This window comes from Mirounga angustirostris, unplaced genomic scaffold, assembly GCF_029215605.1.
Source record: "Mirounga angustirostris isolate CCGP_5_RB_7025 unplaced genomic scaffold, mMirAng1.0.hap1 SCAF_5, whole genome shotgun sequence".
Taxonomy (NCBI): domain Eukaryota; kingdom Metazoa; phylum Chordata; class Mammalia; order Carnivora; family Phocidae; genus Mirounga; species Mirounga angustirostris.
In genome coordinates, this window is record NW_026991713.1 from 170,664,936 (window position 1) to 170,688,711 (window position 23,776).

General features: G+C 55.2%; 3 protein-coding genes and 1 non-coding gene across 5 annotated transcripts; 1 reads left to right on the forward strand and 3 right to left on the reverse strand.

The window, feature by feature from the left end:
* Nucleotides 1-106: 106 nt before the first annotated feature.
* BUD23 (BUD23 rRNA methyltransferase and ribosome maturation factor) lies at nucleotides 107-11,226 on the reverse strand. 2 transcript variants are annotated; one of them, XM_045875533.2, is made up of 12 exons: nucleotides 11,098-11,223; nucleotides 10,974-11,011; nucleotides 9,181-9,276; nucleotides 9,008-9,090; nucleotides 8,814-8,910; nucleotides 6,827-6,923; nucleotides 5,511-5,561; nucleotides 4,715-4,800; nucleotides 4,517-4,562; nucleotides 4,289-4,350; nucleotides 484-573; nucleotides 107-354 (listed from the first exon to the last, which is right to left on the reverse strand). In XM_045875533.2, the coding sequence occupies exons 1-12, from the start codon at nucleotides 11,143-11,145 to the stop codon at nucleotides 300-302; spliced, it is 849 nt and encodes a 282-aa protein (XP_045731489.1). In that variant the 5' UTR covers nucleotides 11,146-11,223; the 3' UTR covers nucleotides 107-299. The 2 variants fall into 2 exon arrangements, with proteins under 2 accessions (XP_045731489.1, XP_045731490.1); XM_045875534.2 differs by lacking the exons at nucleotides 107-354; nucleotides 484-573 and adding an exon at nucleotides 1,192-1,303 and having other exon boundaries at nucleotides 11,098-11,226.
* Nucleotides 1,015-1,145, reverse strand: LOC123845160 (small Cajal body-specific RNA 20). Its single transcript, XR_006790993.1, has one exon. It is a non-coding gene; the product is annotated as a small Cajal body-specific RNA 20 (non-coding RNA).
* Nucleotides 11,227-11,313: 87 nt separating the features above from the next.
* Nucleotides 11,314-15,964, forward strand: DNAJC30 (DnaJ heat shock protein family (Hsp40) member C30). Its single transcript, XM_064593125.1, has one exon. The coding sequence runs from the start codon at nucleotides 11,353-11,355 to the stop codon at nucleotides 12,028-12,030; it is 678 nt and encodes a 225-aa protein (XP_064449195.1). The 5' UTR covers nucleotides 11,314-11,352; the 3' UTR covers nucleotides 12,031-15,964.
* A 2,449-nt stretch (nucleotides 15,965-18,413) lies between these two features.
* On the reverse strand, nucleotides 18,414-22,553 carry VPS37D (VPS37D subunit of ESCRT-I). The gene is made up of 4 exons (XM_045872067.3): nucleotides 22,285-22,553; nucleotides 20,759-20,930; nucleotides 20,215-20,297; nucleotides 18,414-19,654 (listed from the first exon to the last, which is right to left on the reverse strand). The coding sequence occupies exons 1-4, from the start codon at nucleotides 22,420-22,422 to the stop codon at nucleotides 19,292-19,294; spliced, it is 756 nt and encodes a 251-aa protein (XP_045728023.1). The 5' UTR covers nucleotides 22,423-22,553; the 3' UTR covers nucleotides 18,414-19,291.
* Nucleotides 22,554-23,776: the final 1,223 nt, after the last annotated feature.

A 23,776-nucleotide genomic window follows, 5' to 3' on the forward strand; every position in this document is an offset into this window, starting at 1 on the left:
TTTTGCAAGCCTCATCTCGACCTGGGGAATCAGGCAGCGGCCCCCAGCAGTAGAGGGACCCAAGAAATGTGTTCAGGATCAGAGCTAAAAAACGCCAGAGCCCCGGTTCACAAAAAGTGGTTTATTGCTTTTAGAACAAGAACTTCTGTTAGTGAAAGGAAATGGTTAGAACTTGAGAACTTTCCTGAAACAGTATTCTGTCAGCTAACGGAACTAGGCACTTCGACAGAACCCCCGGCGGGCGACAAGGTGGGTGACAAGGCTTGTCGCTGGGCCTCCAAACACGTCCAGCTCGCCGCTCAGAAGCGGGGCCTGCGCTTGCGGCCGGTGTACCGGGTGTCCGGTCTGACGTCCCTGTGGCGAAGAAGTCACGGGCCAGTCTCAGAGAAAAGAACAAAGAACCCCCGGGACCCCTCCAACTGCAGGGGAGCCCTGCGCAGCCGCAGAGCCCGCCCTCGCCGGCAGCCCAGCCCCAGCACTCACTTGCCCTGCCGCCTGCGCCGTGCCTTCTTCCCTAGCACCCACTCGCGGCTCTTCCTCACGACCCCGCGCCTCGCCATCCTGTACAGGACCCTGCGTGGGAGACACCGCTCTGAGGGGACGGAGGGCGTAGCTCACCCGTGCGGGGCGCAACAGCCATCCTCCCGTGCCCCTGCGGCCACCGAAGTCCCCGCCTTCAGACACCCTCTCCTCCCTCAGTGATCCCCCCTCACATCCCCCCCCCCCCCGCCAGGCCAAAGCTATTGGGTAGGAGGAGAGCAGGAGGGGAGAGGCCCCGCACTCCCCCACTCCCCCCGTGCATCCGCTTCAGTGTCTTTGTTAGGTGTTGCCCACGGGGCAGGCAGGGTAAGCCACGCTACTTTTGGGGCAACACAGGCAGGATGAGCTCATGAGAGCCTGGCACCATCCGAGGAGAGCCGGAGGCCCCGGGCCCAGTGCTGCCACGTTAGCCCCTCGTCTGACTGTGGGGTTCGCAGGCCTGGGATAGACCACGTGGGGGCTCCCGGCAACTCCAGATGTCTGAGGCAGGAAAACAAGGCTGCCAGCTCACGGCAGCCCCGACAATGATCCTCAAGGGCTGATCTTGGCCTCCAGCCCTGGCTGAGGAGAGGGACCCCCTCACGCAGCCCCGTGGGAGAGAGGCCCTGAGAACAGGGAGAGCCTTTGCCCACCCCCCCAAACCACATCCCCACCTGGCAGCTGGGATCAAACGGCTTCCAGCGTAATTCCTGCCGTGCAGGGCTGCTCAGCATTTGAGTAACAGCCATTTCCCGAGCACCTGAGCGCATGACCCCAGGATGTCCTATGGTGGATAGGAACCAGACTTGCCCCCGAAGAGCCCGCGACCGGGCCATGGCAGGGACCAGCCACACCAGGCAAAGCGAGTGCGCAGAGGCCCAGCAGCTGCTAAGCGAGTGACACAGAAAAGAAAAGCAGAGTCTGGGAAAAACAAGAGGGCTGCTGAGACCAAGCGGGTGATTCTGCAGGCAGGTGAGGCAGTGCCATGACCAGAGCACCACAGGCGGAGGCGCTGGAAGGACCGAGCACGAAGTCTAGGGACAGAAGAGTCCTGTGAGCCTGGGACGAGAAGGGCAGTGGGATCTTGAGGGTTGGAAGCACACGTTCCCTCCCTGCCTGAGGGCCAGTCCATCACAGACCCTGGCGGCTACTGCTCACCTGTTCTGACCTAGTAACAGAAGTCAGCATCATTCAAAACAAACTCAGGGGCGCCCGGGATGGCTCAGTCAGTTGAGCATCTGACTCCATTTTGGCTCAGGTCATGATCTTGGGGTCTTGACACTGAGCCCCACTTCAGGCTCCACACTCAGTGTAGAGTCTGCTTGGGATTCTCTCTCTCTGCCCCTCCCCCCACTCTCCCTCTCTAAATAAATAATAATCTTAAAAAAAAAATATTTCAGAATCTCACTTGGCTTACAGGCAAGGAGCATGTTGTCCCTTCAGTAAGCAGGGAGCAGTCAGAGACATTTCCTGGCAAAGGATTGACATGATCTAGACCCTTCGGTGTGTACAGGCAGGGGTGCACGAAAACAGAATGCCCACGATCAGAGGGCAGGAGTCTGAGGCACCAAGTGCAAAACAGGTGGGAGCTGCCAACTGGGGGCTGGAAGTGCAGGACCGATCAGCAGGAAGGACGAGCTGGGGGGCCAGCTGTGAGCCACAGAAGGAATGATGGGGGAGAGCCGTCAGGGCAGATGAAGGGAGCAGGGGGAGGCAGTAAGTGCCCCAGACCAAAGGTGCCAAGAGGGAAGTTGGTCGGAAGCTGCAAATGCCACAGGTGGACTGAGTCCTCAGAGAGACAGACAGAATGATTAGAAATGACAAGAACGAGAGAAGCCCTGATTATCCTTCCAACGGACAACAGCCTTGCCCCCTGGCCCCAGCTGAGGGCCTGCAGAACTGGGCTGACAGGCCCGGGCCGCACACTGCCGAGCCCAAGCACAAACACGCTCTACTCATCAATGCGCTGCCCGAGTGCGGGCTTTACCCCCTCAGGTAGATGAGAAACGGCTGCTTACCTAAGTTTACAGCTAGCGTGTGTCGTCTGTGAGCACAAGAGGGACTGTACCGTGGGTGGAGGGGGCTGAACCACGTGTGGATCCTCTGTGAGGTGGGAGGGCGTGCCACTCGCTGGGAGCAAGTGGTGGGCACCTTAGAGAACACATCTCAAAGAACCCCCCCCAAATCCCCATGGGGAATGGGCTGAGGAACTAAGGCAGATGACCACAGAGGATGGAGGGGGGTTCAGGGGGGCAGGGGGCTCCAATCTGCGGTGGACATCAGGACCACACTCGTGATCTTCACCACTTGTGGCCTTCCAAACTCACTCAGGCTCTGCCCGTTTTTCCTCTTCAATGTCTTAAAAACCTTGGGGCTTTTGCACTCCCATCAGCCAGAACGAAGAAATAACCTCTGCTGCCTTACCATCAATTATCCAGTCAGCGAACACTGGATACCATTCACTGACAGGACCCTACTCTGACATCAGGGATACATCAGCGGTCCCCAAGTTCTCCTTCCGGCCGGAGAGACACCGGACCACCCAGGAACCACATGTGCGGGTTTCAGAGCGGTGGAAGGTGGAGGGAAACAAGGGTAAGGAGAACTCAACCACGGACACTGGAAGAGAAAAACGGCGAGACGGAACCGCCCTTTTTAGAAAATTAAGGGAAAAGAAAAGGACTCGTCCTGCTGCCACGTGGAAGAGAAATTCAAAGGGTCAAAGACTCAGAGCGGAGGGAGGCCAGCCCAGCAGCGTCTGCATCAGGCAAGGGGAGTGGTGGGGGCTCAGGCTGGGGAGGGGAGGGGAGGGGAGGGGGCTGCTGTGTGGACGGACACGGGCAGCAGGGCGTGAAGGACTGGCTGGAGAGGAGATCAGAAAGACAGGAATGAGGAGGGGAAAGAGCAGAGGAAGGGAGTCTCGGAGTGAACAGCAAGAGCTTCGCTGGGTCCCAAACACCTGCGGGAAGTCTGGTACGGATACCAGGGGGGCGGTTCGGAAGCTGCAGGTGGGGCTGAGGCCACAGGCATAAATCCGGAGCAATGCACCTAGGGTTGGTGGCTAAGGCGGCAGGGGGAGAAGGGGTCCAGGCTGGGCCCCAGGGTGCTCGGAGAAGGAACAGCCAGCGAGGCGAGGAGCAAACCGGGATGGCGGGTGGGAGGCCGGGCAAGGAATGCACCAAGGGAGCAATCGGCTGCGTTGGCGCCGACGGAGCAGGCAGGTTGAGAGGACAGCAGAGAAAGACTGAGAAGTGGCCAGATTTGGCAGGACCGAGGCTGCTGTGGCCTTGACAAGAGTGACCGGTGAGGAGACAGAAGCAGGAGCAGAGAGCAGGGGTGAGAGGATGGGGCGGCAGAACAAGAGGCAGGTATGGATCTGCTCCAGAGGGGATCCAGGTGCGGGGCTACTGGAGAGGACAGGAGAGACGGCGCAGCGCATCTGCGAGCGGATGGGAATGAGCCTGGAGAGTAGACAAGAGCGGAGGGAGAGACGGAGGGGATGCGGGGGTCCAGGACACAGGTGGGGAGGGAAGGCAGACAGAGGAAAGACTGAAAGCCGCATGGCTGTCCAGAGACATCCAGAAGGGTCCCAGCTGCCCAGCCTGACGCAGGGGCAGGGACAGGCCCCAAAGGCTCCCCGCTGTCACCACCGTGGTGCTACTGCCACCCCTGGACCTGAGAGACCTCGTGAAAGTGGAGAGCCACCCTGTCTGCCAGCCCCGGCAGCAGCGAGCCCCCAAACCCGAGGCAGCCCGAGCAACAGCTTTACCTCTCTCTCGTGAACTCGGACTCCTGGACCTCCTCGTCATCGTCGTTACTCTCATTCAGGGGCTGCGGGGACCAGAGTGCTCTTAGATCGTCCAGGCGGTCTCCCCACGCGCCTGCCCCACCCCAGGAGGCCGGGCCACCCAGGCCTGAGCCCTTCCAACAGGTACTAGGTCAGCCCCACAAGCAGGGAATCCAAAGGCCACAAGCCTGCAAACTCTGGGATCCTTACCTTTGGCAGAAAGGTTGAAGGCCCAGAAAACAAGCAGAGGTAGAACCTGAAACCAGAAAGGACAGTGATGGCTGAGCTCATAAAGCCTTGTGGGGGCGGGGAGGTAAGTCCTCACGCACACTCCTTCAAACACACAGGTGCAGAACCTTGAGGGCCCCGGGGACCCAGCCCTGCACGCCTCTGGCCCCCGGCACTCACTTCTTGGCCTTGGCACTGTTGGGGAAGTCCACCACCACGCCACCCGTGAAGCCAGCCTTGGTGGCCTGGGTTGTGATCAGCTCCAACTGAGGAGAGAACGGCAAGTCAGGCAGGGAGGCTGGGAGAGCAGACGGCTTCCTCTCCGCCTCCCTTCCAGAAGCCAGTCTGCCCCCAGGATGCACCCTGCCCAGGGGGAACTGAAGGTCTTCATCAGACTGTTCCTCATTCTGAGTCCCCAAAAGCTACACAAAGGAAAATGCAAGCTGGAACCAACAATTCCCCCCAATTCTCTTTCTAGCCCAGGGACCCATCTCAGGAATGAACGGTCATCAATCAGGAGGCAAACTCGTTATGTGAGGGGCTGGAGACAGCTCCCCACTTGTCTTTCAGAATCTGTACCTCTATTCCTCATCCCCATGGTTGACACTCCACAGGGCAGACAGCTCTGCTGTTCTCTCAAATCCTCCCCAACTTCCATTCATTTGACTATGGGAACCAGAATTATCCTATTAATTATAATACCACATGTCTGTCAGTAGAAGACTGAACGCCCTTATCCTGACCCCCGCAGATACCACTACTCTTCCCCAGGATGACAGGTCATAACACCCGCCATCAGTGGCAACAGGAACCTCTCGGAGGCTCGCTCCCTACTTTTCCCACCAGTCAGCAACAAGTTCCTCATTCTGTCACCTCCCAACAGCGGGAGGGCAGATGAGTGAGGAGCAGGACAGCTTACCTGTTCTGGGTCCCTCCCCCTTCCCTGCACCTCCAGGAGCCTGAGGGGCTCGCTCACCTGCTCTGAGTTCTCAGGGTACAGCTGCAGGACAGCACGGGCTCCACGGACCTGCAAGCAACAGAAACATCACTCTCCTACAAATATACCATGTGCTCAGGGCCCAACACTTCTCCATTCCTTGTTCACTCAGTATCTGAAACCCCACTAGCTTCATGACACTGTTCATAGGGCTTGGGATACAGCTGTGAACAGAGGGAGCCCCAGAACTTTCGGAGCACAGGTTTCAGTGAGAAAAGCTGCCAACTTACAGTACTGATGTAGTACCAAGAAGAAAAATGTATTAGGACGAAAGAATGGTGAGGGACAAGAAGACTGTTGGCTTTACTTTTGGTTCAAGGAAGGCCTCTGAGGGACACTTGAGCAGAGTCCCGAATGTAATGGGGAGCTGGCTAAACATAGGAGAGAAAACCACTTCAGCGGACAGAAAGGCAAACACAGGCCATCAGAACCTCGGATTAACTCCAGTGCATGCGTGACCGAATCCACAGGACGCGTGAGACCAGCCAGCCATATGCAAAAACCACCCATCCTAGGAAAACCAGGGATGCGGTGGGGAGATTAAGAAGACCAAGAAATACCTGGATCCATTCAAAAAAGTAAAAGAACTCATTTTTAGGACTTAAAATCTCAAATCCTCTAATCCTGTAACACAACCAAAATCAACACCATCGGCGCCTGGGTGGCTCAGTTGGTTAAGCGACTGCCTTCGGCTCCGGTCATGATCCTGGAGTCCCTGGATCGAGTCCCGCATCGGGCTCCCTGCTTCTCCCTCTGACCCTCCCCCCTCTCATGTGCTTGCTCTCTTTCTCTCAAATAAATAAATTTAAAAAATCTTAAAAAAAAAAAAATCAACACCATCAGTTATGAAGACAAGATAAAACTTAATAAAGGCTCTGTGATAAATAACCACCCTGCTCTCCATCTGAGCATCAGCAGTAGGAGAGAGAGAGGGGTGGAAGTCAGAGGATGTGGGCACTCTGTGAGCCCTGGACATGATGTCTCTGTCCTCGCTCTGTGGAGTCCATGCCCCCAAACTAACTTCCAATTAAAATTCAGTGCAGTGGGGACACAGGAATTGTGATCAGTCTCAGATTTTGACATCAACATCTTCTGCATTTCGTTAGGGATGTCAGACCACTGAGCTTTCTCTTTAGACTGAACACCAAGACAAAAGTAACCACAATTAAGGTCCTGCCACCCCTTTTGGGTCCTGCGGTCCCATTTGAATGGCTTTCTCATGGGCCGCTTCCTACTCCGTCACTACCTGCAAGAGGGAGAAGCAGCCAGCCCAGACTGGGAGATCTCATACTCACCAGCACAGAGTAAAGAGAAGAAAAGAAGCAGTACAGACGCTTGGCAGGGATGTCAGACTTCTTGTTTGCGTTACAGAGCCACTGTATAGCAGAAATGCTGAGAAAGGAAGGGACCCAGTCAGGAGAGGGAGGAACACACATTGCTCCCCCCAGCCTCTTTGAGACTTTAACACCATGCACATCCTTGAGCCCCAGGTGAAACCCTCCTGCTCATAATTCTCTTTCTGGGCACATGCAGACCCACTCCAGCTCACCATTCTACAACTGGACAGAAAAGGGTAAATAGAAGGTCAGCATTAACTTCCTTGCAGCCAGTCCAAACAAGTATTTTCCCAACCTTGTTTCTGTGTGCGTCTCGAATTTAAAATTACACAGCATGTCAAGGCTCTCTGCCACCTAGCCCTTCATTCCCTTCCTCTAAACAAGGGAAAACCCCTTTATAGTAAACACAATTACATTCACTATCCTCCTCAATCAGTTCCTTTAGCTGTACTCACTCGGTGTCTTCAACCCAGATTTAAAAACTTCAAGCAGCTACTATATACTCCTCTCAGGTACGTCCCCGTTCACTGCTGTGCACACATATCCACAGAACCCCAAACCCTGACGGTCTGTCCAAATGCCTCTCCCAGCTTTTAGTTCTCTCTACCACTCTCCTGGGTCAGCACTACTCACCGCCTCCATTGCTTCATCTTGCTTCTCTTCTTTTAAATAATCTTCCCAAAATACAGCTCTGCTCTTGTCACTCCCTAGCTTCCCACTGACTACTCAATAAAGCCCAAACTTCTCAGCTCCTTTCCCTGGCTACTTCTGTGCCTTTGCTCACGCTGTTCCTTCACTCAGAAACCCTCCCCACGACTATCCAAACTCCTCAGAGCCTTCAAGGCCCAACCCCAGCCCCTCCTTCTCTTCAAGGCTTTCCTGTGCTCTTTGGCTTCTCTTCACCGCTGTGGTGGGCCCCACGACTCCCCAGTCACACTCCACACTCAACTTCGGCTTTAGTTGTGTGGCCCGTGTTTATAGCACCTAATACACCATGGAGAGTCTTAAAGCAGGGACTGTGTTGTATTTCCACAAACTCCACAACACCTAGTACCACGTCCTACATCTAAGGAACGTTCAAATAAATAAATAAAATAATAAGCTTGCCATACTATCTCTCTTAAAAAACCCAAAACTGACGACTTACTCCTAAAATATACAAACCGTATCGCTGGCCTTCAGTTTTCTGCAGCTTAGAACATCTCACCCAATCATTACTAAAAAGCAACTGCTATCCTTGAAATGGGGTTTCCCCCTGATCTTGTTCCCAGATGTAAACTAATCCCTTACCCTAGAAGAAAATCTTCAAATCCAAATTTTACTGCTCACCCAGATCCCCACTGCTCAGTCCACAATCACAGGAGGAGGTATCCCCCCACCCCGGGTAAGGATTAAAGTTATGACTTCCTCCCTATCCCCTACTTCCACCCCATCAACAACACACCACACCAAACGTTCAACAGAACTCTACCACAGAAAACAACTTCACATTTCAAACGCTCATTTCGATGTTCTAAGATCTGTTACCAAAGTACTATGTAAATGCCGAAAACTTGACCCTGATGACCCAGAAAGGGCAGCACCACTGAAGAGACTGGAAAATTCTGGGCCACTCTCCACTGCAGAGCTATTCAAAAAGCAGCCAACAAGGTGGCTGCTGGCACCCACAAAATGGCTCCTGGAGGGGTGAGAAGACCACCCCTTCCCCCCCCCCCCCCCCCCCCCCACAGAGCAGACAGAGAATCTACACCAGCAGTACCTGAACCTGGCAGCACAAGATGATCAAAGGAGTAGACCGTTGCAAAATAGAAAAAACACATAATTGGGGGCACTGCTCTAACCTGGGGATGTGGGTTTTTAAGTATCCTGTGTAACCCTGCTGCACGGCCAGCCTGGGAAGCACTGACCTGCAGGACTACAAGCAGGAAGCGAAGACTCTGCTCACCTGACACAACCATCAAAGGAGCCTGGTTTGAAGGGGATGCCCTGGCCCATGTCCCCCAGAAGCAGGTCTCCCTCAGTGTCCCGGTCCAAGGCCGCATCTACATTGGAGAAGAGTCCATCAGGGAAAGAGACGACCCATACTGCTCCATACTCAAAACGAGTAGTCCACTCCGATGCTAAGTAGAACATACGTACCCAGCATGGCAGGGCTGATGTCGATGCCCACCCAATAGTGCCCTTCATCCGAAAGATAATCTCCACTCAGCCCAGAACCACAGCTGGAAGACACAAACAGGAACTCAACAGCGTGAGCAGCAACGACACTCCACCACCACCTGGACAACCTGAACTGGGCCCCAGGATCTCACCCAATATCCAAAAGGTAACAGGGCTGACCCTCAGGCAGATAGAGAAGCTCCAAAGCTCGCCCAGCCATCTTGGTCTGGACATCTATCATCCGTGAGCTGGGAAGGCAGAAAACACAAACAAGTGATAAAAGAATTCTGAGCTAAAACATCACCCAGAGCAAAAAAAAGAAAAGACGAAAAGAAACAATCACCCTGAGGTACTCTCCCAGTCACCATACTCAACTACTTAAAAGTGACCCCCAAAACCCACGTAATACAGCGACAAGCTACTTTGGGACACAAATCATAACTCTACCAGTTGCAATGCTAATGACTAAATGACTAATCATTGGGGATTTTCAACTCACTAAGGCCCTGATGTGGTTATTACTTAAAAACACATTTTCTGGAAGAATTACCCACCATAGTTACGCTCGTGTATAAAGCTCAACAATGCACAACAAAAATCCATAGCAGTACTGTCCGTAAGAAATATAACGCAAGCGGGGCGCCTGGGTGGCTCAGTCGGTTGAGCGACTGCCTTCGGCTCAGGTCATGATCCTGGAGTCCCGGGATCGAGTCCCGCATCGGGCTCCCTGCTCAGCAGGGAGTCTGCTTCTCCCTCTGACCCTCCCCCCTTCTCATGTGCTCTCTCTCAAATAAATAAATAAAATCTTTAAAAAAAAAAAAAAAGAAAGCTGACTGGTTGGGGCGCCTGGGTGGCTCAGTTGGTTAAGCGACTGCCTTCGGCTCAGGTCATGATCCTGGAGTCCCGGGATCGAGTCCCGCATCGGGCTCCCTGCTCGGCGGGGAGCCTGCTTCTCCCTCTGACCCTCCCCCCTTCTCATGTGCTCTCTCTCTCAAATAAATAAATAAAATCTTAAAAAAAAAAAAGAAAGAAAGAAATATAACGCAAGCCACGAAAGACTTTCTGAGTACCACGATTAAAATGAAACACATTAACTGTAATAATAGTTTACCCAACCCAATATACCTGAGAACATATCTTACTTAACCCAATATGCTCTAAATATTTCAACACATCACCAACATAAAAAAAGCTTAATAAAATGTTAACATTTTCTTCATATCAAGTAATTCAAACTATTATTTCAATCGATGACTACAACTAATAAAAACAGGTCTATAGTTATAGTAGGTCTATCCATCCCAGGACCAAGAGAAAGAATCCAGAGCTCTGCAGCCGGCGAGAAGTTTATGTTGCTACATAATGACAATTGGACCAGAGATTTCTGCTGACTTTCTGGGTCTTGGACTCTAATTTGAATGGGAAGAAAGAGAACCGTTATCTCTAGACTAGTGTTTATCAGAAAGGGAAGGCTTGGAAGTCCCTGTTCTGGCCTTCAGCTGTTAAGTGACTTTATAGTTACACAACCACCCTCCGAAACGCAGATCGTACACCAGCAGTTCTCATGAGAACTTAAAAGACCTACAACCTTCTGTGAATACGCTTTCCTTCCCCTCAACAGCACCGACCCCTTACGCGGATCAACGGCCCCCTGCCGATTTCACCACATGCTTCAAACAAGTTGTCACCGAAAACTTCGAAAACCACCTGGAGAGTATGATCCACCCCCATTTTAATGCTAGTTTACGGAGGCCCGGAGGGTTCCGAGGTGTACTCACCGCTGACTTTCCCACTGTAAGAACCGGAATCAGTCCTTGTCCCTGCCTTCCCCACCCCCAACCCCCCCCCCTCCCAAATTCTGCGTGCTTTCCCAGCAATGCCCGCTGTTGGGTCAACCTGCCGGTTCCCGACCCCCGACGCCGGGCAACATGCAGGTTCCCCTTACTTGCGCACGTATTTCCGGGCTTCATTCTTGTCGTAAAACTGCGGGAAAGAAACAAGAAAAGAGCAGTAGAGGAGGTATCAAGATGAGGCAGGGAGAGGGGTGCGCGCGGGGCAAAGCCTCTCACCAGCTCGGGGGGCCCGCCGTGCTCCGGTCTCTTGCCGCGGAGCGCCATCTGCACGCCTCAGCCTCGAGACTGGCACTGGCGTTCCGGAAACCCGGCTTTTATGTCATCGGCCCCACGCCCGCCTCTTAGTACGCATGCTCCGCCCCTCTCCCCGCCTCCTGTTTTACTCGATTGGCTACAGTGCCGACGCGCTGCGAACAACGCACGCCTCCCATTGGCCAGTTCATCTTGCACCGCCCGCATGGTCCATCCAAGATGGCAGCCAAGCGCGATCTGAGGTGGTCGCGGCGGTTGCTGTGGAGGTTGTGGCTGGTCCCGAACGCTCCACAGAACCCGGGATCCGGCCTGGGCCTAGAAGCGAGGACTTATTCCCAGGGCGACGGCCCATACTCGCGCACCGCGCTCTATGAGCTGCTCGGCGTCCCCTGCACGGCCACGCAGGCGCAAATCAAGGCGGCCTACTACCGGCAGAGCTTCCTCTACCACCCAGACCGCAACTCGGGGAGCGCGGAGGCTGCCGAACGCTTCACGCGCATCTCCCAGGCCTACTTGGTGCTGGGCAGTGCCACCTTGCGTCGCAAGTATGACCGCGGCCTGCTCAGCGACGAGGACCTGCGCGGGCCTGGTGTCCGGTCCTCCAAGGAGCCCGCCGGCAATGCGGGCTCGCCCCGCGCCCCGCCACCTGCCTCTCGGGCGCACAGTCGTGGTCAGGCCGCGGCGGGCGCCGACCGCACCATGTTCGACTTCGACGCCTTCTACCGAGCGCACTACGGAGAACAGCTGGAGCGCGAACGGCGCCAGAGGGCCCGGCGAGAGGCCCTGCGCAAGCAGCAGGAGGCCCGGGCCAAGAAGGGCTTCCGCTGGGACGAGACCCGAGACACTTTTGTGTTCCTTCTCTTAACAGTCTTCGTCATCGTGGGCTTTCGTTCTTAATCGGAGAGAGGAGGAAAGGGGACCAGCCCCCAGCCGGCCTTTCCTGTCTTCTTGAACCCTCGCCTTCCATAGTCTACCTCTGCTGGGGTCCGAGGGAACTGCTCTCCCCCTCCTCTTCCCCGCCCGCCCAGCTTAGCCATTCACCTGCACGGCCCTCCCCTACGGTCCAGAAAAAGCTTTTCGATGCCCAAGAAGAAGAGTCCCGAAAGCCCGAGAGTGAAGGGTTTTCTGGAGTCCCTTGGGTGCCAATTCCAGAGGTTGCCTTCCTGATGTTGTCAACTTCTGGAACACTTGCTCTGGCTTGATTGTAAAGCTCTGAGCAAGCGTTGTCTGCTCCTGCCCCACGTTTGTACCGTGGGGCTCCTGTGTAACCTTGAACCGTGCAATGTGACCCGTTGTTGGCTGCCAAAAGAAAAATTCTGGGGTTGTCCGAACCTTGTGTTTCTGTGAGTTCCCCAGCCACAGGTGAGACCCGATGTAGGGTAAGAATGGGATCTTTGGAAACCTTGCCGTTTTGGTATGATCAGCCCTAGGCCCCACTCCCCCTTCTGTCCGTGGCATGTGGGAGTAGGAAAGCAAGGTCATGGAGCATTAGGAATCGAGTGCTCCTGTACCCATACTTATCTAATGTGTGACCTCAGAGAAATTACTCTGTGGCGTGACAGCAGAGGAACAAATCATTTGCTCTCTTGAGGTCTGTCACACTTGATTATCCAGTTCTAATGGGCTCAGTGATTAAAACATGATGTTAGCAGAGTCAGATTTATCCTTGGGACAATGTGCCTGTCTCCTGGTCATTCCTTGGCCAGCCACCCCGTCACTAACTGTGCAGCCCCATCCCCTCCCTGAAATAGAGCAACAAACGGGGGGTTTGAGTCCAGCAAACTGGGAATGTGGCCTGTCCTCTTGTTTAACCCCACAAGTCAAGTCCTTGAAACTTGGCTGCTTGAGTGTGGAGTAGACGGTACTTCTAAGGGAGAGGAGGCATGTGGTGGAAACTTGGGTCTTTATTCAGAGCTGGCTGAGGCTTTTTTCCCTCTGGGTTTCTAAGTCGAGCTAAGCGGTTGGTCATCACTTGGCTGGAGCTGTGGTAGTCAGGCTCTCGATTATGTGTCCCTGCACACGGAGTCTGTGTGTGGGCCGTGAGATTTCAGCTGCTCACGTATTTATGCACTGGGGCTAAGTGTAAAGCTGTGGGATAGGAAAATCTTTGCAAGAGTGAGGACAGAAGCGTAGGTTCTAAACCAAGCCAGAGGCGCATTGGTAAATTAGTAAGAACTGCTCTTGTGAAATCCTTGTAATTAGGATAAGGCCACAGCTCGTTCAAATTGGTGTCTCGGAAAGGATTTTGATTCTAGCCTTGGAAGTCAGGGGCAAGCTCTTAGGACTTTGCAGTGAGCACACGATTCAGTGGTAAAGATTTGAGCCTGCTTTGGATTCAAACTCGGTAGGCTCAGCTAGCCTTGGTTTGGGGGGAGGGGCACATGTACTTTTAGAAAGAACATTTAATGTTATTATGTTTCGTATTTGGAAAACAAGTCCTTTTTGAAGTACAAACAACAGGAAGTGTTGGGCTTAGTAAAATGTGCCAGAAACTTGGTGGTTCTCAACCAAGCAGCTGGACGCATAACAGCGTGTCCTTGGGGCGAGGTTCTATCAGAGTTTCTGTCAAAAAGGAGGATTGGTGTTCTTTTGGGGGGTAAAAGCACTAGTGGTCTGTGATAGCTGGGACCTTTCTCATGGGCTCCTTGATATAGACCTCCCCCAAGTTTGTTTTCTGTCAGTAAATATCAAAGCCAAGAACATTCCCTGGGGCCTCTGAACACAGAGGTATATAGAAGGTTCCAGAAGGTTGGGGGAGGGGGCAGACCCTGTGAAACTTCTGGAACATTCCATTCAACTCCAAGCAGGATAGTCAATAAAGTTCATTGATCATCCAACTGTAAACCTCTCCTTAGGCCTTAGAACCAGGCTCACGCTATTACAGTGCCATCCTACCTGCCTCAGGTTTGTTGTTTTTTTTTTTTTTTTAGCCCAGAGCTGAACTCGAAGTTCCCACTCAATACTCTCCCTAAAACGGAGTCTGGGTCCTTTATGGAAGGGGAGATGTGTGGGAGGCTTTTTGAAGGATCCCCAAACTGGTTCCCATCATATTTCCCCCTTCCCACCTATCCCCTATGATTGCCCTAAGTCGTTCCTTTCTCAGTTTCTTATCTGCCCTAAGGAGGAGAGGCTGAACCAGGCCATGAACGTTACCCCTGCCTTCTAGGGGCTGCTTCCCAATTCCTGATAGTGGAGGAAGGCTCAGACATGTTCAATTTTAGTCCCTTTTCTCCTTTTGATCACAAACTAAAACAAAACTCTCTGGAAAGTTGGACCTAGGACAGGAGAAGATAACAGCAGCCCAGCCTGCCTCAGACTGTTCACTGGGGTGGGAATGGGATTGCAAGTACAGCATGAGGGTGAATGAGCAGCACACACAAGTCCTGAACGGGGAGACACGGACAAGACAGTAGTCAAAGGTGTACTTGTATAGACAATCCTGATACTGTTTTTGGACTTGATCAGGACTTTATTTCTCCTGAGCCAAACTTTGCCCTTTGTTGCTTTTTGTTTATTGCTGGGTGAAGGGATCCTTTGCAGATCCCAGCGCTGAGGGAGTAGGATTTCTTGCTTCCCTTCTGAGGTTCTGGCATTTTGTTCACTCGGTGCACCTTGCCTTCCATAATGATCCTAGCATGAGCCAAGATGAATATGAATAGCCTACCTTAGACCAATGAGTTGTCCATTTGGTCTTTATATATATAGCGTGCGCGCGCGCGCACACACACACACAGTCCTTAAGGTCACAAGCCTAGGCACCAAGGATGGAGCCCAAGTAAGTTGCCACCATACTCCTTTTTGGAGAAATGGTAGCAGGGTGGGGGTGGCATACCTCAGACCTTCCTGGCAAGGTCACCAGATCCCAGGAAGAGAGGCTAGTAAGTGGTAGTGTTCCTTCAATCCTCTGTCTTGAATTCAGTGCACTAGAAATGTGGGCTCTATCCTGGTCTTTGCCTCCTCTCAATTCCTCAGCCTTGTGACATCACACACTGCCCCCTGCCTATGATCAGGATCATAGGAGGAAGCCTGCCTTGCCTACCTTCAGTACCTTGGTTCTCAGGCCCAGCTTGTGGGCCTGGTGGCCGTAGGGTTTGTGCAAAGCAGTTGAGGGTCCCTCTGTTACTTTGTGAGGATGACCATGAGACCTGAATCTAGGTCCTCGTGGCGAACTTGCATATACTGAGAACGCTCAGTGCCATCATCCCCAAGAAGCAGGTGCAGAGAGCTCCTCTTCACTTGCTGTGAGGTCATGGTGTCACTCTCAATCTCTCTCTTAAGGCTGGGGTCCTCTAACTAGACTTCAAGTGCGTTCGTCATCCCATCCTGCTTTGTGCCCCTTCAGCGTTCACACCCTCAGTTCTGGGAGGGGGCTGCTGGTAGACAAGAGAAGGCCTGTTTCAGGAGTACCAAGAATGGGCTGAGATCTGGTCCCACAGGCCACACAGCCAACTTGCGCACCGTGTCTGGCTGTGGCTAGCCCAGCAGCTTCAAAAGCTTTAGCCAATGTTCAGAACTTGGGAGACTGTATAAAAATCGAGATTTCTGACTTCTCTCAAAAAATGAGAAAACACGGGCACCTGGGTGGCTCAGTCGTTAAGCTATCTCTCTCTGTCAAATAAATAAAATCTTTAAAAAAGAGAGAGAAAACGTGCTGCCGTTGCGCTCACTCACACACTCGTACTGGCACTTGGGAAAAGCTGTAACATCTACCTTTTAGAGAGGACATGGCTCCCCCGTTTGCTGCGTTCCCACCAACAGCAGGGAAGTGTAAAAGGCCTTGATCTACACACTTGGCCGTTTTGCTCATAATAGAGAAATGTCTCTCTATGCACCGTGTCTACCAAAAAGGGAAAAAAAGGGACCATGCATTTTCCAAAAATGGGAGAGGGTGTATTTCTTTGTGGAAATGGACTGCTTTGCACCTCTGTGACCTTCCTAGCCCCAGCAGGCATTTGAGTTTGCAGACCCCCTAGGCTACATGATACGTTGTTGGAAGAGCTCACACTTTAAGCAGGGAGGCAGAGTGTAAACCTTATTTTCGTTGTGGGACAAGAAAGATCTTTTGAGAAGTCTACAGCAGTGGCAAGGTCCTGGACAAAGCAAGAGGTCCTTTGGTACATACAGTAACCTCAATTCCTGCACTCAATCTTTTGTGGAAAATCCTTGTATATATTGGGAGAAACCAACAGCTAGTCCAACTTGGTCTCTCAAACCATTTGATTCTCTCTAGTCTTGGAAGTCAGGGGCAAAGTTGTTAGCCCTAGCTTTGCAGTGACCACACCACAATTCAGTAGTAAAGATTTGAGCCCACTCTGGTTCAGGCCTGCTTGGTTCAAAAAGCCTTAATTGACCCCCCCCCAAAAAAATTATGTTTTATATTTGAGAAATAAGGGAAATAAGCTTAGGAAAATACTCAAGATAGTGATTCCTGAACAAGGATGTGTACATAACAGACTTTCTTAAAGGGCAGGAACTCTTTGTTTTTATCAAGAAGGGATAGAAGTTTTGTTATTTGGACAACTTTTTGGTTTGGTCTGTAAAAGCCCTGGTGGTCTATAATAGGTGGTACCCTTCTCAGGGGCCCCTTGATGTAGACTCCCAAGTTTGTTCTCTCTCACAGAGGATTGCAGTCAGGGACATTCCCTGGGGTTCTGGAACCTGGAAACAGAAAGTTCCAGAAGTTGTCAGGCGGCAGAGAGCCCAGACTGCCTGGAACCTTCCAGAGCCTTTCAGAACTTTCCATGTACCTTCAAGCATGAGGGTTAATGAAGTTTATTAACCATCCAACTCAAAGGCTTTCCCATGGCCCTGAACTGAGCCCATCCTCTCTCAGTATCTGTACCTACCTGCCTCGAGTCTTTTTTACGCCAGAGCTGAACAATAAAGGGCCTTGTTCCCTACCCCTTCTAAAACTGAGTTTGAGCTCTTAAAGGAAGGTGAGTGGTGTGTAAGACCCGTGTAAGGATATCATCTGGTTCCCTTGATAACACTTTTCTCCCCTCCCAGCCCCCACCCTTGGGGTCTGTCATTCCTTTTTCTTCTTCCCTGCCCTGGGGAGGGGATGCTGAACTACTAGGCTATGGCCATTAGCCTCTGCCTTCCAGAGGCTGCTCCCCAACTCACGATAGTGGAGGAGGGTTCAGACATGCCCAATCTCAACTCCTTTTCTCCTTTTGGTTACAAACCCACAACCCTGGAAGCAGGGAGCAGGAATGGAAAGCCAGGACAAGAGGGGCCCAGCCTGCCCTAGGCTGTGCTGAGAATGTGGGAGGTCTTCCAAAGCTGTTCAGTCTTCTCTCATCTTAGGCAGGTACCCTGTGGTTCTGGTGTCCATCAGCCTCTAGCAGCTCAAGCGCTAGCAGCGAGGACAGTGGGAGAACCAAGGCCAGTGTGGGGTAGAGCTGCTCAAGTGGGCACTACCCACACATGCTTTGATTGCACCCCTAGCAGGGTGCAATCTGACTGTCTGGACTTGAAGGGCTCTGGAAAGCTCACATGGGCCAATCCCTCCAACCGCTGCTGAAATCTCTACAGCTCCCATCAAGCAGTCACTCGGGCCCTGCGCACACCTCTTTATGGAGAGACCCCCATCCTTCCTATGGTTTCCATCCAGTGGTCTTGACTCTGACCTCTGGCTCTACATCTCTAGCCCTTGCAGGTTCAGAGGCTAACCATCACAGGTATCTCTAGACAGATCCCTCAACTATTCATTGTGGGATTTAGTCCCAGTCCCCTTTCTCATCGTGCACATTAGGGACATGCTAAGGAGACCAAAGGTGGTGGTTTGGGGGGGGGGGGTCACCCTTACAGTTTAAAACTTTAGTGAAGAGTAGAGCCAACCCAATACTTTTCCTCTTTCTAGATGGTTCTGTTCCTATTAACATGGACCAAGATCACATTCGCGTCTACAGCACTCTGCCTGCCCCCTCCTGTTTGCAGGACCTTCCAGGCCTCCCGGCCAAACTGCACCTCATTAGACTTGACCTAAGCTGACCCAAGGGCCTGTTCCTGCTCTCCCAACTTCTTGTCCCACCCTCATCGGCCAAGCTGGCTACCTAGTATTCACCGTAGTTGAAAACACGACCTTCAGCCTCACAGAAGCCCCTCCATCCCTCGGGGGAGGTGGTCATTTGGCAGGCCAGAGTAGGAGCAGGTACCATCCCGACTGGGCTTACAGGCAACCCAGGAGGAGAAGAAAGTGCATACAGGTGAGGCAGTTGGAGAACAGTGATGGAGCAGAGTTAAGAGTTAGGAAAGACTCCCACGGGTTGGTAATCAGAGAAGGCTTCATGGAAGAGGCAGCGGCAGTGTAGGACCTGAAGGACAGCTGGGCTTTTGGATGGGCGGAGAGGAAGGGAAGGCATCTCAAGAGGAGGACGCGCAGGAGCTCAGGTGTGGCGGCTGTAACAGCAGAGTGGCTGGCGGAGGGAGCAGAGACGAGTCGGGGAGCATCATCATCCTCATCATCACATTTATTGACGGCCCCTGGGAGGTGGGGCTGGGGACAGAACATACAAAGACAAGGACCTGCCCTCAAAAAGCTTCCATCCTAAGGAGACGGGCACAGAAAAATACAGAATGGTCTTTCCTGGGGATGGCCCACTTGCATCTGCGCAGGTCAGGAGCCCCTGGCCTACCTTGCCCCAGGGTCCGGAGCGTGAGTGGGGCACAGAGTAGCCCCAGGGCCATGGTGTCCCTGGCCCCGCGGCTGGGGCCTGACCAGCTGGCTCCTAGGCGGTAGGCCCCAGAACTGGGGAAAGGTAGGAGCAGGACCTGATGGAAAGCGCTCCTGTCGGCCTTGGCATTGTACTAGCCCAGTGGCGTGGTAGGGTGCCGTCAGGCCCCCTGGAGCGAGCAGGCCCCTTCCCGGGCCCCCAGGAGGAAAGTTCTTTCATTGGGGAGGCCCCAGCCGGGGAGGAAAAAAAAAAGGCAGAGTTTCCTCAGCGCCAGAGGCACCCTGCCCACCCCACCTCCGGCCCTCTCTCTGGGCATCTTCCAGGTGGCCCTCCTCCCCAGCTCCGCCTCCAGGGCCAGGGCGTGCCTGAGGCCAGGGGGAGGGGCCTGCCCCTCCCCCCACCCGGACAGCGAGGGGGGGAGAAGGAGGAGCCACAGATCAAGTTTGTCTGGGCCCCCCCACTGGGGGGCCATACTCTGGATCCTACCGGTGGGGAGGCTCTGGCTGCGAGGGCCGAGGGCTCAGCAGCGGGGCCGGGCCAAGGGGGCACCCGGGGGAGCCCTTCAGAGGGGGCACTGGGCGGGAGTCCAAGGGAGGCAGGCTCCGGGGCACTGCCGGCGGCCCCCGGGTGGCCCCGGTGGGCAGGACGGCTGCGGCGGGGAAGGGTTTGGGGGGCTCTGCCGCAGCAGTGGGGGCCGGCTGGGCAGCCCGCTCCCGGCGCCGCAGCAGCTCCTGCAGCTTCTCCGCCTGGGTCCGCCTCAGGTGGGCCAGGGCGCGGCCGCGCTGGAAGGCCGGCAGGAAGGCCTCCAGGCTCTGCTCCCCCAGCAGCAGCTGCTCCATCTGCTCCTGGGGTGGGGGGGCGGGGACGGTTTGAGAAGAGCCCCTCCCCGCCAAGACCTCTCCCCCTCCCACCCCTGAATCTCTTCCAGGGGTGACCACCCCACGGCTGGGAGATGGGGCCCCGAGTTCTAGCCTCGGCCCCGCCTGGGACTTGCCGAGTGACTGGGGACACATGTCCTCTGCTGGGTGGAAGATGAGGCAGAATCAGAGATGGGGACACGTTTGGAGTAAACTTAGGTGTCTCTCATCAAGGCCCCTCCTCCGCTGCCTCCTTGGACTCACCAAGCACTGAGCTCCCAACCCACCCCTGAGAAGTTCGTCCCAGCTCCTCTGCCCACCCAGTCTCCACTGTCCTATGCTGAGACATTCACAGGTGGGGAGGAAGAGCCTTGCTGTCCAATGCGGACAGCTGGACACCAGCATAGCGGGCTCTCCTGGGGCCAGGCACTCAGGGTGGGCTTCCTGGAGGAGGGGCTCTCAACCCTGCAGTGTAAGAATGGGGGGGGACGATGATAGGATGGGTCTCCTTCCCTGCTGTCCCCAGGCCCCGCTGCCCCTCCCCTCACCTCAGCCTCCTGCTCAGCCTCTTCCAGCTCAGCCTGCAGCCAGCCCAGCGCACAGTGGGGGCTCCAGCGATGCATGCTCTCCTCTGAAGGCCACAGAGGGACAGAATAAATAGCTCCTGCCTTCCGGGCCCATCGCCCGGGACAGACAGGCCAGAGCCCCAGGGCCCAATCCTGCATGGACCCCTTGTGTGATTCTCTGCTTCTCTCTGGAGCCTCAGGGTCCCGCCCATGGGGTCAGTTTGTGAACCTCCCCCTGGGGTTCTGCCCCAGTCCTAGCGCAAAAGAGGAAACAGGCTTTGCCCCCTAGAGCACCCAGGGCCACTTTTCTTCCCCTGCTCAGAGCCCCCTTCTGGCCTTTCCAACCCAGTTCTACTCAGGGACTGCTCACTTCCCCAACTCAGTTTTCCAGGAGCAGCACCCCGAAGACTTGCCCAGGGAAGAGGTCTGCCCAAGTCCTGCCCTTCAGAGCCTCGCCCTTCCCAAGGCCAGCCGGCCAGAAGGCCGACTGCGCCCACCGCAGGCAGTTCTCCCAGGTGTCCCTCACCCAGTCGCTGTAGCTTATCCGCACAGCTCTCGGCCACCTCTCGAAGCTCCTGGTACTTGATGGCCAGGGCAGCCCGGCCCATCTCCAGGCGGGGCCGCAGTGCCAGGTTCTCCTTGGCTAGCGCGTAGTTGGAGGCCAGGCATGCCTCGCGCTCCAGCTGCAGACCCTGGAACTGCCAGAACAGACAGAAGAGCAGAGAGGCCCACTCAGGGAATCTGCCCAGGTCCCCCTACTGCCCCACCCCACCCCCAGGGCAACAGGGCCCAAGGGCCAAGCCCTAGGCACCCCCGCCTTCAGGATGGCGGGCTAACAGGTGGAGGGACTGCAAGAGGCCTGGACGGGGCTTTGCCCTGAGCTCCCTCTCTGGGCCTCAGTTTCCTTTTATACAAAGTGAGCGGAAAACATCTACCTTATGGGGTTGTTGTGAGCCCAAGTGAGGAAAACGATGACTGCCTCCACAAATGTTAGTTAATTTTTAATTTTTCAATTAATATGTCTGCTCAGGTCCCTAAGGAGTCCCCCGCCCTCCTCTGTCCCATTTTCCATGCATGGGCAGCTTCCCTCTCATTCCAGGCCTTTGTCTGCTTCCTCTTCAGGTGTGTGTGCCGAAAACACTCCCCCCTGCTCTTACTCTCCAGAGTGATGTCTTCACCCTGTCCCCGCGTGGTACCCCCCTCGAGCCACCCTCTCTTCCTTTCGCACCCCTCCTCCTGCCCTCCAGTGGAATCCCCACACCCCAGGGAATACACACCCCCTTCTCCTCCCTGATCCCCAGCACCTGCTCCCAGCTTTTCCTTCTCTTGCAGAAGGCAGACCCCCTTTCTCTCCCGGCTCCGGAGAATGCTTCTTCCTTCTGTTTGTCGGAGGGCCAAGCCCCCCTCCCTGCCCCTGGAGAACGCACTACCCTCCATCTGTCCCCTATAGGATGCACATGCCCCTCCTGTCTGCCTCCCTCCAACAGACACTTTCCCTTTCTGCCCCCCACAGACAAGCAGCCCGGGCCTATCTCCGGTGAAATATACAACTTTCTCTTATGGTGGCCTACGGAAAACCCGCCTCCAGCTTCCAGTACCCCTCCCCAACGGAAGCCCCAAAGCCCCCTCCGGCACCCCTAGAATGCGGTCGCCCCCCCAGAGGTCCCCCCCAGGTGTCAAACAGGCCCCTAGGTCTCCCCTATGGAAGGCGCCTCCCCTTTCTGGCCCTACAGAACGTGGGTGTGCGAGACAGGGCCCCCCACAACACAGCCACCCCCTCTCTCCGGAACACACCTCCCCGGAGCATCCGCTGGGGACACGCCTCGCGGCCATCCCGGGGGTGCACGGGCGCCTCCCTGGGTCTCCGGCGCCCCACCCGCCCCAGGCCGGCTCCGGGCGCCCCCTCCCCCGGGGGCGGCTCCGCGGGGCCCACTCGGACGTGCCAGGTTCCCGCGGCCCCGCGGCCCGGCCCGCGCGGCCCTTCGGTCGGTCGGCAGGTCCGGCAGGCCGCGGCCCGTCCCCCGCGCCCCCCGCCCGCGCCCCCCGCGCTACCTTCCTGCTGAGCCGCACGATCCGGTCCAGCTTGGGCTCATCCTGAAGCAGGTCCCGGAGCTGCCCGGTGCTGAGGATCCCAAAGCGCCCCGGGCTGCCGGGCTCCGGCCCCGCCCGCGCCGCCCGGGCCCGGTACATGCCGCCCGCCCGCGCCCCCAGCTCGGCTGCTGGCTCGGCCCGCTCGGCCCGCTCCGCCCCGGCTCCGCTCCGCTCAGCTCCGGCTCCGGGATCCGGCTCTGGCTCCCGCCGCGCGCGCGGCGCTCCGCCGCCAGAGGGCGCCCCGCCCGCTCTTAAAGGGGCCGCGGCTCTGGGGCTGGGGGTGGGGCGAGAGGGGGCGGGCCGCACCCCTGGCCGCCCCGGCGGAGCCGCGCCTCCCGCACCCCCGAGCTCGCGGCAAAGCCATCCTCCTGCCGCCGGGCGCGTACCTGAGGCGGTCTCTCTCCGCACCCCTTCTCCGGCCGTCATTCACCACGCCCCCCCAGGCGCGGACGCTCCCACCCCAGGCGTTTACAGTTTGCAGGGCTATTTCACCTTCCTCCCTTGGATTTGCACAACAATTTCCCGAGTTTGGCTGGGCGCCAGGAGCTTCTGCCCTGTTGCTAACTCGGGCAAGTCATTTACCTCCCCAAGACTCAGTGTTCTCTTCTGTAAAATGGGGCGATGACGCACCAGCTGAGGTTTCGGGCTGGTGAATGCTGAGTGTCTTACCTGTAGCAAGTGAATACCTAATGTGAGTGATTGTCATATTAGAGATGGGGAAACAGATGCACACAGATGATGTCATCTCCCCAAAGTCACATTACAGGTGAATGAGAGACAGTCTCAGCTCTTCCTGTCCGTGCAGTGTGCACAGAGCACGTGGTGCCTCTCTGTGCCGGGCACTGGGCTAGGCTCTGTGAGGGCATGGTCTCTGCCCTCAGAGAGCTCGGGGATTGAGGCAGAGTCACATCCTCAGCTTCCTTTAGTACGAGAGAGAATGGCGGGTGTCACCACATTGTGTCTTCCTTTGTGATTCCCACGTGTTGCCAGAGGATGTCGTGTACCTTATCTTCAAGAATAGGCTTGGCCAGTGCCTTAGTCAGGAAACAGACACTCAGAGGTTAAGTCACTTGTCTAAAATCAAGCAGTGATGACAGCTTGCTCCACCTCACGGCACTGAGAAAGCACTGAGGTGGGACCAGGACAATCAGAAAGGCTGGCTCATGGGGGTGGGGGTGGGGGTGGGGGGAGACCCCAGAAGAGGTGATATTTGAGCTGGGTTTTGAGGGATGAATAGGAGTTCTGAAGCTGTAGAGAAAAATAATGAACCCAGAGAGAAGTTCATCACCAAGGACTCTCCCAATCCAGCCAGAGCACACTGGGCATGGTAGAGATATGTGAGAAGGAGAGACGAAACGGGCTGTCCGTTGGAGAGGTGCCCGATGGAGTCGAGCAGGACAGGCTTATTGACAGACAGTGATGACAATTTTCCTTCCACATTTTTATGATAACT